General features: G+C 45.9%; 1 protein-coding gene across 1 annotated transcript in view; it reads right to left on the reverse strand.

Annotated features, from left to right (window-relative positions):
* LOC125454312 (unconventional myosin-X-like) overlaps positions 1–13,610 on the reverse strand; it is a 286,482-nt gene that overhangs the window by 224,397 nt on the left and 48,475 nt on the right. Inside the window, exons 9-11 of the mRNA XM_059647628.1 lie at positions 13,268–13,368; positions 9,502–9,631; positions 3,887–4,005 (exon numbers count right to left, since the gene is read on the reverse strand). Coding sequence (XP_059503611.1) covers positions 3,887–4,005; positions 9,502–9,631; positions 13,268–13,368 — 350 coding nt within the window. The remainder of the gene's footprint in view (positions 1–3,886; positions 4,006–9,501; positions 9,632–13,267; positions 13,369–13,610) is intronic.

Raw genomic sequence — 13,610 nt, forward strand, 5'->3', positions numbered from 1 at the left:
ACTCTCTGGGTGAAGAACCTCCCTCTGACGTCTCCTCTATACCTTCCTCCTAACACGTTAAAACTATGACCCCTCGTGGCAGTCAATCCTGCCCTGGGAAAAAGTCTCTGGCTATCGACTCTATCCATGCCTTTCATTACCTTGTACAACCTCGATCAGGTCACCTCTCTCCCTCCTTCTCTCCAGACAGAAAAGTCCAAGCTCAGTCAACCTCTCCTCGTAAGACAAGCCCTCCAGTCCAGGCAGCATCCTAGTAAACCTCCTTTGCACCCTCTCCAAAGCCTCCACATCTTTCCTATAATAGGGCGACCAGACCTGGACACAATATTCCAAGTGTGGTCTCACCAGGGTTTAGTATAGCTGCAGCATAACCTCGTGGCTCTTAAACTCGATTCCCCTGTTAGTGAAAGCCAAAACACCATATGCTTTCTTAACAACCTTATCCACCTGGGTGGCAACTTTGAGGGAGCTATGCACTTGAACGCCAAGATCCTGCTGTTCCTCCACACTGCCGAGAAACCTGCCTTTAATCCTATATTCAGCATTTAAATTCGATCTTCCAAAATGCATGACTTCGCATTTAGAACATAGAACATAGAACATAGAACAGTACAGCACAGAACAGGCCCTTCAGCCCACAATGTTGTGCCGACCATTGATCCTCATGGATGCACCCTCAAATTTCTGTGACCATATGCATGTCCAGCAGTCTCTTAAATGACCCCAATGACCTTGCTTCCACAACTGCTGCTGGCAACGCATTCCATGCTCTCACAACTCTCTGCGTAAAGAACCTGCCTCTGACATCCCCTCTATACTTTCCACCAACCAGCTTAAAACTATGACCCCTCGTGCTAGCCATTTCTGCCCTGGGAAATAGTCTCTGGCTATCAACTCTATCTATGCCTCTCATTATCTTGTATACCTCAATTAGGTCCCCTCTCCTCCTCCTTTTCTCCAATGAAAAGAGACCGAGCTCAGTCAACCTCTCTTCATAAGATAAGCCCTCCAGTCCAGGCAGCATCCTGGTAAACCTCCTCTGAACCCTCTCCAAAGCATCCACATCTTTCCTATAATAGGGCGCCCAGAACTGGACGCAGTATTCCAAGTGCGGTCTAACCAAAGTTTTATAGAGCTGCAACAAGATCTCACGACTCTTAAACTCAATCCCCCTGTTAATGAAAGCCAAAACACCATATGCTTTCTTAACAACCCTGTCCACTTGGGTGGCCATTTTAAGGGATCTATGTATCTGCACACCAAGATCCCTCTGTTCCTCCACACTGCCAAGAATCCTATCCTTAATCCTGTACTCAGCTTTCAAATTCGACCTTCCAAAATGCATCACCTCGCATTTATCCAGGTTGAACTCCATCTGCCACCTCTCAGCCCATCTCTGCATCCTGTCAATGTCCCGCTGCAGCCTACAACAGCCCTCTACACTGTCAACGACACCTCCGACCTTTGTGTCGTCTGCAAACTTGCTGACCCATCCTTCAATTCCCTCGTCCAAGTCATTAATAAAAATTACAAACAGTAGAGGCCCAAGGACAGAGCCCTGTGGAACCCCACTCACCACTGACTTCCAGGCAGAATATTTACCATCTACAACCACTCTCTGCCTCCTTTCAGCCAACCAATTTTGAATCCAGACAGCCAAATGGTCATTGGATAAACATATGGATGATAATGCAATATTGTAGGTTAGATGGGCTTCAGATTGGTTTCACAGGTCGGCGTAACATCGAGGGCTGAAGGGCCTGTACTGCGCTGTACTGTTCTATGTTCTGTAGCAGGGTCAAGGGGCCTAAAGGCCTTCTCTTTTTCCTATTTCCTGTGGTCTTATCCTCCGTAATGCTCTTCAGTGACTTGGGCTGTCCGTTCTCATGCAGTTACCCTGAGCGCAAGTCATAGATGCTTCTCATACACATGCTCCCAAGAAGCACTAGTTTACTGAAATTCCTACATTGACCATCCATTACAAGAGACACGTCTCGGTTATTCACACTTAATATTAAAAGACTCTACTTCGAACTTATTTATCTCGATAGCACCTTTGTTTAAAATATTATTTGCAATGAAATTAATAGGGTGTGGTATTTTGATATTCTAGGGTATGTTGATATTAACGAGGAAGAGATGTTGGGTGTCTTGAAACTCATTAAGGTAGATAAGTCCCCACAGCCTCATGGGATCTAACCCAGGATGCTGAGTAAGGCAAGGGAGGAGAAAGCCGGGGCTTGGCAGTGATCTATGTACCCTGTTTAGGCACAGGTGAGGTCCCTGAAGACAGGAGAATCACCGATGTTGTTCCTTTGTTTCAGAGGAACAGTGATACTCTATTAAATTAAATGCCAGTGATAGAGAAATTATTGGAGAAGGTTCTGAGTGACAGGGTTTGCTTTGATTTAGAAAAGAATGCACTTATTGGGGAGAGTCAGCATGGCTTTGATTAGGTGAGGTCTTACGTGGAATTCCCTCCCTAAGGGCATTGTGGGTCAGCCCACAGCAGGAGGACTAGAGTGGTTCAAGAAGGCAGCTCACCGCCACCTTAAGGGGCAACTAGAGATGGACAATGAATGCTGGGCTGAGACACGGACGCTCACATCCCACAAATAAATAGAAAGAAAATGCATAAAACTTTAGTTAGGCCACATTTGGAGTATTGTGTGTAGTTCCAGTTGCTACACTATGGACGGACGAGGCAGCTTTAGAGAAGGTGCAAAGGAGGTTTATCAGGATGTTGCCTAGATTCATGTGTATTAGCTATAAGGTGAGATTGGCCAAATTTGGATTGTTTTCACTTCAGCATCAGAGGTTCAGGGGTGATCTGATAGAAGTATATAAAATTATGAGAGGCATTGATAGGATGAAGATCTGAGTCCTTCCCCCCCGATAAGTGGATGTGTGAAATACATCATAGGTTTAAGGAGAGAGGGATAAAGTTTAAAGAGATGTGCAAGGCAAGTTTTTTTTACACGGAGGGTGATAAGTGCCTAGAACACGCCGTGAGGAGAGGCAGTAGAAGCAGATACAAAAACAAGAGGCATTTAGACAAACACATGAACAGTTAGGGAATGGGGGATATTGACCGTGTACAGATGAGCTCAGATTAGAATGGCATCAAAGTTGGCACAGACATGGTGAGCTGATTCCTCTGCTATACTTTGCTATGTTACATGAATACACCTGGACTTGATCTATGTTTGGAAGCTTCTTGATTGACCTTCTATTACAGTAAGTCAATTGAAGTAGCAGGGATTCTGTGGCACAGTGGGTAGCACCCAGGCTTCTACACCAAAACACTAGGTTTGAATCCCTCCCAAATGGCCAAACAAAGTGTGCTTCTCAACGGGTGGATTACCAACCTCTAAATCCTTCCAAGATAATAAAATGTGAGGCTGGATGAACACAGCAGGCCAAGCAGCATCTCAGGAGCACAAAAGCTGACGTTTCGGGCCTAGACCCTTCATCAGATGAAGGGTCTAGGCCCGAAACGTCAGCTTTTGTGCTCCTGAGATGCTGCTTGGCCTGCTGTGTTCATCCAGCCTCACATTTTATTATCTTGGAATTCTCCAGCATCTGCAGTTCCCATTATCTCTAAATCCTTCCAACTGACCTGCAGCCGGGTAAGATTGGGAAAATTGCCTGGTTGGTAAGAATCCTGTGGTAGTGGTAATGTAAAAGCCTTCCCATGCCTAGCTTCACTTTCAGGAACAAACATACATCATCCTCCTCCCAGCAAATCACCACAGAACCCACACAGACACTCACCATCCAATTTAAATACATCATTCCCCAGCTTCAAATTTAAAACATGACACTAAGAGGGTGAAGTGAAGTGATGATGGGGGTTGGAGGGGTAAGGGGAGGGACGTACACATACCTGCTGTATGGTCATGGGGGTGCTGATCTCCTCTCCTCGCAGGAAAATCGACCGCTGGGTCAGCAACTCCGCCAGTTGAAAAGAATCCAAACCCAACAAATCACTGACATTGTTGAGCACTGTAAGCAGATAGAGGGGGCAGACAGAGGAAGGATAAGGCGAGAGAGAGTGGGAGCGGGAGAGGGCGTGCGTGAGAGGGAGAGACAGCGGGAGAGAGAGCGGGAGCAGGCAAGAGAGAACAGGAGTGAGCAAGTGGGAGAGAACAAGAGTGAGCGACAGACAGTGGGAGTGGGAGAGAGAATGAGAGAGTGAGAGCAGATGGTAGAGGACGGGAGTGGGAGAGAGAGCAAGAGTGTGACAGCGGGAGAGCGAGTGGAAGCGGGCAAGAGAGTAAGAGCGAGAGAGCGTGAGAGAGCAGGGAAGAACGGGAGTGGGGGACAGAGCGACAGCATGAGAGCATGAAAGTGGGAGAGAGAGCGACAGAGCAAGAGCGGGCAAGAGAGTGAGAGAGAGCAAGGGCAGGCAAGAGAGAGTGGGAAAGACAGCGAGAGAGCAGGAGAGAGGGAGAGTGAGAGTGAGAGAGAGCATATGATTAACGTTACTGACCAGGAAAACAATTCATTATCTGGTTTAGAAGAGTTCATCTTTAAAAAGGACTCCAAGCACTCTGTGTATACAATATTATGGCACTGCCTCACAGTTATTCTGCTGTGGGTCTCCTACTTATCCAGAAATCCATTAGTTTTCTGTAATTTCTGTTCATAGCTTGTAATCTGTTTGAATGTTTTAAATAAACAATCCATGGAATTAATCAATTTATGATGACAGAATGATTGTTAGAAAATTGCTCATGTGATGGTGACCAGTGACAGAAAACATGGTGCTCAAGAACCTTCAAATGCTTGAACAAATCAGAAAGCAAGTTAATGTCAAGATGAAATACATGGCTGTCAGTCTTAAACCATGCACGAGACAACCCTCAATGTTTTTACTGAGGAATGCATCAAATAGTTTTGAAAGAAAATCGTGGTTATAACCAGACAGATCCCTATGCAGTGGCCAGTTGAGCTCATGGCAGAAAGTAAGTGGTTGGGATATTTACCAAATCTATAGCAAGCATGGGATTGTCAAAGATAACAAAGTGTGAAGCTGGATGAACACATCAGGCCAAACAGCATCTCAGGAGCACAAAAGCTGACGTTTCGGGCCTAGACCCTTCATCAGAGAGGTAAGGTGTTTTTCCAGAATGTCAATAAATTGCCCTAGTTTAAATTGAGACACAGCAGGCCTTCTAATAGAATTTAAAATGCTTGGACAGTATTCAGAGCTTTGCTTTCTACAGTCAGATAAGCCATTAAGATTTGCTTATGTAGGTATACACAGACTGCTAGGACGAACAGCTGAAGAGCTAAAATATACCTAAAGCATATAGCCATATTGGAAGACTCAGAGTCATCTTAATCTTCTGTATTCATGTCAGTTAGGCAGATCCTACAGAATCCATTCAACATTTCCTGAGCAGATGTTGAGAAAATGGCTCATTGGGAGATTGGTCAGATGGGGTGCTAGAAAACAGGGCTGTTGAGTTAATGGCTGCTTTCACTCCCACAGAAAATTTCCAAATAAAAATGTTAGATAAACCTACAAAAAGCTGGGCATAAATATGAAGCAATCCTCGCAGGTTGGTGTGCTTATATGCACTAAGTATATGTGAGATGGTTAACACAAGCACTGAAGCACCTGGACACAGCAAGACAAACAGACAAATGTGGCCTCCTATATACACCAAAGAAATTTTGCAATGCAGGTGGCAATAAAGACCTTTAGTAGATGCAGTGCACAAGAGGAGACGCTGATGCAGCTGCCAAGAGCCATTAACCGATTCAAACGACCCGCACACCAGAGCATTTTCAAACTACAACAAAGACCATCTGATATCCTGCCAGAGTCACAGGCATGAAGCAATTGACAAACCAGAATCTGACAATGAGACAAACTGTGATAAACAGGTTCCACACTTCAATCTCATGGGAACATTAATGTTTGCAACCTTTCAAAATATTTGCAGGTGAATTAATGAAGTTAAATCTCAATTCTCCGCTACAGAGAAAAAAATGAATGTTTAGGTGGAAAAGGTTAAACAACTATCTCAGGATATATCCAGACTTGGCAATACCATCTCCAAGACAAGATGTGGAGGTATCTATGTAACGTGGACGCAAGGTTAAAAATCACAACACCAGGTTATAGTCCAACAGGATATTTTGAAGACAAGCTTTCAGAGTCTCAATCCCTCTTCAGGTGTCAGTGAACTCTACGACAACAAAGTCTTTAAAGGATACAAGATAACAAAGTGTGGAGCTGGATGAACACAGCAGGCCAAGCAGCATCTCAGGAGCACAAAAGCTGACGTTTCGGGCCTAGACCCTTCATTAGAAGGGATACATCTGTTTAACTCACAAAAATGTGAGAATTGATGGAAGAAAAGAAAAAGAAAGTAGGATGAGCTACAAGGTCTGTACCATTAATGCAATGCAAAGATTTCTGGTATACTGGAATATATACAATTCACATAAACAGATCAGGTTCAACAGAATAGCTACAGAAACATCCGTTTGAGCTCCAAGCAATGCTGGTGAAAAAAACAGACCTACAGAAGCAGATGGGGATGTGCAATGCACATAATGTGGAGCTGCAAATCACCCAAGGTCCTGTCCTTTCCAAATTAAATAGTAGCAGGGCTTAGAAGAAACTAGAATAACTAAAGCAGCAAACAGGACAGGGCCAAGCATCAAAGAAGGGTGGCACGGTGGCTCAGTGGCCTCACAGCACCAGGGGCCTGGGTTCGATTCCAGCCTCAGGCGACTGGCTGTGTGGAGTTTTCACATTCTCCCTGTATCTGCATGGGTTTCCTCCGGGTGCTCCGGTTTCCTCCACAGTCCAAAGATGTGCAGGCTAGATGGATCGGCCATGTTAAATTGCCCGAAGTGTACGGGGGGGGTGGGGGGGGGGGGGTGGGGGGTGGGTTATAGGGGGATAGGTCTGGGTGGGATGCTTCAAGGGGCGGTGTGGATTTGTTGAGCCGAAGGCCCTGTTTCCACACTGTAGGGAATCTAATCTAAAACAAGTACAAAAAAAAGTTGGAGAACCTGTTATAAGTTTAAGAAAGAGAACGTTTACCGAATAAACAGAAGGCTAAAACTGATAAAATCTGAAGAATCCACGGCAGAGTATCCAGAGAAATTGGCCTTTTCCTGGTTAGCAAGTTGTCACTAGTGGGGTGTCACAAGGTTCGGTCCTCAGCCCACAACTATTTACACTGATGTCAGGATAAACAAATTCTGAACCAGTAAACAAGATATCAATGTGTGGAGAGATAATGGGAACTGCAGATGCTGGAGAATTCCAAGATAATAAAATGTGAGGCTGGATGAACACAGCAGGCCAAGCAGCATCTCAGGAGCACAAAAGCTGACGTTTCGGGCCTAGACCCTTCATCAGAGAGGGGGATGGGGTGAGGGTTCTGGAATAAATAGGGAGAGAGGGGGAGGCAGACTGAAGATGGAGAGAAAAGAAGATAGGTGGAGAGAGTATAGGAGGGGATAGGTCAGTCCAGGGAAGACGGACAGGTCAAGGAGGTGGGATGAGGTTAGTAGGTAGATGGGGATGTGGCTTGGGGTGGGAGGAAGGGATGGGTGAGAGGAAGAACCGGTTAGGGAGGCAGACACAGGTTGGACTGGTTTTGGGATGCAGTGGGTGGAGGGGAAGAGCTGGGCTGGTTGTGTGGTGCATTGCGGGGAGGGGACAAACTGGGCTGGTTTAGGGATGCAGTTGGGGAAGGGGAGATTTTGAAACTGGTGAAGTCCACATTGATACCATATGGCTGCAGGGTTCCCAGGCGGAATATGAGTTGCTGTTCCTGCAACCTTCGGGTGGCATCATTGTGGCAGTGCAGGAGGCCCATGATGGACATGTCATCTAGAGAATGGGAGGGGGAGTGGAAATGGTTTGCGACTGGGAGGTGCAGTTGTTTGTTGCGAACTGAGCGGAGGTGTTCTGCAAAGCGGTCCCCTAGCCTCCGCTCTGCAAAGCGGTCCCCACACCTCCTCCCTCACCCCCATCCCAGGCCCCAAGATGACATTCCACATTAAGCAGAGGTTCACCTGCACATCTGCCAATGTGGTATACTGCATCCACTGTACCCGGTGCGGCTTCCTCTACATTGGGGAAACCAAGCGGAGGCTTGGGGACTGCTTTGCAGAACACCTCCGCTCAGTTCGCAACAAACAACTGCACCTCCCAGTCGCAAACCATTTCCACTCCCCCTCCCATTCTCTAGATGACATGTCCATCATGGGCCTCCTGCACTGCCACAATGATGCCACCCAAAGGTTGCAGGAACAGCAACTCATATTCCGCCTGGGAACCCTGCAGCCATATGGTATCAATGTGGGCTTCACCAGTTTCAAAATCTCCCCTTCCCCTACTGCATCCCTAAACCAGCCCAGTTCGTCTCCTCCCCCCACTGCACCACACAACCAGCCCAGCTCTTCCCCCCCACCCACTGCATCCCAAAACCAGTCCAACCTGTCTCTGCCTCCCTAACCGGTTCTTCCTCTCACCCATCCCTTCCTCCCACCCCAAGCCGCACCCCCAGCTACCTACTAACCTCATCCCACCTCCTTGACCTGTCCGTCTTCCCTGGACTGACCTATCCCCTCCCTACCTCCCCACCTCCACTCTCTCCACCCATCTTCTTTACTCTCCATCTTCGGTCCGCCTCCCCCTCTCTCCCTATTTATTCCAGTTCCCTCCCCCCATCCCCCTCTCTGATGAAGGGTCTAGGCCCAAAACGTCAGCTTTTGTGCTCCTGAGATGCTGCTTGGCCTGCTGTGTTCATCCAGCCTCACATTTTATTATCAATGTGTGGAGCTGGATGAACACAGCAAAGCAAGCAGCATCTTAGGAGCACAAAAGCTGACATTTCAGGCCTAGACCCTTCATCAGAGAGGGGGATGGGGAGAGGATTCTGAAATAAATAGGTAGAGAGGGGGAGGCGGACCTCTCTCCATCCCCCTTTTCTGATGAAGGGTCTAGGCCCGAAATGTCAGCTTTTGTGCTCCTAAGATGCTGCTTTGCCTGCTGTGTTCATCCAATTTCACACTTTGTTATCTAGTATGACTAAGAGTAATCATCAACACCTCAATTCAAATTCACCATCATGCAATCTGGATGCATCAACTTGTTACAGAGGCTCAAAGGCTCACTTGTTGTTGTAAGTAGTTAAACAGTCTTAGAAAAGAGGGAATGTTTGTGTACCTTACCATTAAGGGAGTTTACTTTTAAGGACTCCATGTGTTATATATACAATTCTATAACTCTGCCTGACTGTTATTCTGCAAGTTGCAATGTCTACTTCATAACTTATTTGATTTTTACTGTTTTCAATAAACCAACAAACGGTGTAAATAAATTTCTGATGAATGATTGATGTTTAGATCATTATCATTACCTGGCTATTGCTGACTTCTCCCGTAAATACTTTGCATTCACAATCCCTAACCCTCTGACCTCACCTACCTACAACACAAGCCCCCAACCCTGCCTCCAAGTACCTTCTTTTGTTGTTATCTGGGCACCTCCAGCAGTGATGAACTCAATATTTCCAAGCTGTAAAACTCCAGACAGCAACTTGAAAATATCATGGATTTCCTCGCTGTCAAACTCCATGACAAAGAAAGCAGCCTGGGGACAGGAAAACGTTCATAAGCAACAGCTTCAGCATTTCAAACAGGATATTGCCTGCCACATTCATACAATTTAGGTCAGAGGTGACACGACACCAGGTTATAGTCAAACTGGTTTATTTGAAATCACAAGCTTTCAGAGCACTGCTCCTTCATCAGATGAAGTGTAGGAGCATCACTCTAAAAGCTTGTGATTTCAAATAAACCTGTTGGACTATAACCTGGTGTCATGTCACTTCTGATTTTGTTCACCCCATCTGGACCTCCACATCATACAAGTTCAGACAATCAGCCTCCTGAGCATCTTCTGCCATTCAATGAGATCTTAGTTGATCTATTTGTGTTTTGAACTGTAGATCTCAATAAAATACAATAATCTTTGATTCACCTGCCTAACATCAACTTCTACAATACCTTCTAACTGTCCTCTCTCTGATGCTGAACATTCTGTACTCAGCAAAAGGTCTTAGTTTTATCCCCTGAGGTTGGGGCGCAATGAATTTTGGGCAAGACATGACATTGAACACTTCTTCCATCACCTCCATGACTACTTCTTTGGAGTGCGGTCCTCTCCCTGTCCTACAGATCCCTTCACACTCCTCCAACATTCTCCCCCACCTGGGCCCTTCCCTCTGGCCTTTTATGTACACTTGATCTGTTCACTGAGGATAGATGATGTGACAGTGGTCACCACAGTTGCAAATGTGGAGGGAGGGCAGGGAAACTATGGCCCTCTGAACCGACCATGCTCATAGCCAGATCAAATCCTGATTTTGTCATCAAATCTGCAGGCAAGGATGGTGCTCAGGAAGGGTCACCGGACCCGAAATGTTAACTCTTATTTTTTTTCCTTCACAAATGCTGCCAGACCTGCTGAGCTTTTCCAGCAACTTTGTTTTTGTTGTTGTTTTTGTTGTTGTTGTGGACTGGCAGGCTGACCCTCTTCATTGTGGAGGCTGAGCGCCAGCTCTTAAACACTTCCTTCTATGTGCCCTGAACCACGATCCCACTGTTGAGCATCAGGACAGGCTGTCAACTGTCACGACCTCATTTCATCTGGAGATCTCCTCTGACAGCTTCGCAACCCCATACAGCCTGTTTCTACCTTCTCCCCAAAATTCACAAACAAGACTACCCAGGCAGACCTATTGCTTCTACCTGTTCCTGCCCCACAGAACTCATTTCTTCCAAACTCAACTGGATTTTTCTCCCCTTTTCCAGTTCCTCCCCACTTACATTGGTGATTATTCTGATGCTTAAAATTTGTTTCAAAATTTCCATTTTGCGGGCGCCCAGCTGCCTCGTCTTCACCACGTACATGCAATCCCTTTACCTGCAATTCTGAACCTGTCCTTCTGTGTTTTTTACCCACCGCACATCCTGGTTCCTTTGTGACCTTGGCTGTTTTTAGCACAGAATCGCCTCAGGGCTCTCCACTTTTTTCTGGAAAGGTCCCCTTCCACCACCATGCTCCTCTGCCTGGCTGAAACAAAATCAAAAACTGCTGGAAAGTCTCAGCAGGTCTGGCAGCATCTCTGAAGAGAAGGTAGAGTTAATGTTTCGGGTCCAGTGCCTTCTTCTGCCTGGCTGAGCTCATCCTCACTTTGAACAGCTTCTCCTTTGTCTCCTCTCACTTTCTTCAGATCATAGTTATAATGTGGAGGTGCCGGTGTTGGGTTGGGGTGGACAAAGTCAGAAGTCACACGTCACCAGGTCGTAGTCCAAATGGTTTATTTGGAGCTTGAGAAGATTTGTAGCTTAGGTTGTGGATGAGGGTTGCAGACTTGCTCGCCGAGCCAGTAGGTTTGGTTGCAAACATTCTGTCTCCCTGCTAGGTAACATGGTCAGTGCACCTCTGGTGAAGTTTTGGTGTTCTGTCCTCTTGCTATTTATATGCCTCAGTTTGCTGGGATTGTTGGAAATGATAGCAATACCAGCCACCCAGCAAACCGAGCAATCTCATTATCACTTAGCTTCTCTTCAGTCCTGGCCTACAATCAATATCGTCTCATCTGCCCACCCTTATTATATCTCCCTCTCACTCTCTGGGATCTGTCTCCATCTATCAGCTCACCTCTCTTTCCCCCTACCCTTGACACTTGTCTTCAGCATAAATATCACTTTTTCCCAGCTGCCATCAGTTCTAATGAGGCACCAAACTCAAAATGTCAACTCTGCTTTCTTCCCACAGATGCTGCCAGATTTCCTGAGTTTCACAAGCATTTTTCTGTTGTAGTTTTAAGAGCTTATCCACCTCTACCTTAAAAATATTTCAGAGAACCTGCCTCTACCACCTTCTGATGCAGAGTCCGAAAGTCACATAACTCTCAGAGAGAATATATTCTGGCTGCGCGTCTCCTAATGCCCATGAAGATTCTGCTCATGCACATTATGAGCAGAAAATGTTCTTTTGGCAAAATATATGGCATCACCGAAACAAGCACAGTCAATCTGAGAGATAACACTGGCAGTATTGGCAGGGGTACTAAAAATGTGTTTTGAACATGAGTAAGGAGGGCGTATTGGAGGTGTAAGCAGACTTTTGCACATGTTCCTCTCACATTAATGTCCCTAATTTTCCTTTATATTTGGCTCTATTTTGCCCACTCACTCAACCTACATCGATCCATCTGCAAACTTTTAATGTTGCCTTAGGAGGTGAAATTTATAATACAAGGTAGGGTTAGTGATTAAGGGAGCTAGGGAAGAAACAAAAACAGTTGTTCCATTGTTTTTGCTATTTCTAACTTTTTCAGCCCCCAGGAATCAATTTTTACTCTGCTACAGGAGAAGAAATTGATTTAACAGCAAGAATATGGTAAATGACTAGGGCTTATTCTACTTTTAAGAGTTCAAATTAGTGTGCAATTTTAATTTCTTTAAAGATTGATTCTAACAGCTTCCCAAACAAATATGTCAAACTAACGAGCCAACAAATTCCTGCTTTCTGCTTTTCTCCCTTCTTGGATAGAGGGGTGACATTTGCTACTAAGCAGTCTGATGGAACTTTTCCTGGATCGAGAGAAGTTTGAAAGATTAGCATCAAGTACCTCATTAGCCAATTCTTTAAGACTCTCGGATGAAATCCACCTGGACCTGGGGATTTGTAGCCAACAGTTCCATCAGTTTACCTTGTACCACCTCCCCGGTGATTGTAATTTACCAAGTTCTCCCCCAGCTTATGATTTACAGCTGTTACTGAGATGAGTTTTGTATTCTGTACAGTGAAGATGGAAGTGAAATATTTGTTCACTTTACCTGCCATTTCTTTACTATCTACTACAACTTCCTCCCCACGGGCTGTATTCAATCCCATGGGTCATGACCCTTTCCCAAGGGCCATGACCCTCCCTCGGAGCCTACAGAGGGACCATGTACCCTCCCCACGTTTAATGCCTTTGGGATCCACCCCAAGCCTCTCCAAAGACTCAGTGCCTGAAACACTTACTGTGTTAATCAATACAGATTCCACACTATGGTACAGTTGACTGATTCTCCTAAACCTGCCCACCCAACCTCAGCACCCCAAAGAATCTGACCCCTGCTCCAAATCTGGCTACTAACCATTGACCCACCGCAATCTTCTTTGGTGTGGTCAAACAGTGAACCATGGCACCTGCCTCTTTCAACTCACCATCACTTTCTCAAACATTAGTTTGTCGTCCAGATTCTTGTTGCTCACACACCCAGACTTCAGATAGTGGTAGGATTCAGTGTCTGACAGGTACAAGGCCTCTGCCCAAACAAACAGTGAACAGAAAAACAGGCAGATCAGCAGAAGAAAGGCAGACTCCATACTCTTACATTTCAAAGACGAACCCCTCCCCATGCCCATCACCACCCTTTTCTACCTCTCCCAACCCCCTCCTCCCTTCTATCTTCTCACAACCCCTATCGCTCCCACTCTTTCTCACTCCATGTACAGAGTGGGGATGGGTGGGATGGGGAAGGAAAAGGATTGGGGAGAGGATGGATGG

Source organism: Stegostoma tigrinum, chromosome 7 (assembly GCF_030684315.1).
Source record: "Stegostoma tigrinum isolate sSteTig4 chromosome 7, sSteTig4.hap1, whole genome shotgun sequence".
NCBI lineage: Eukaryota > Metazoa > Chordata > Chondrichthyes > Orectolobiformes > Stegostomatidae > Stegostoma > Stegostoma tigrinum.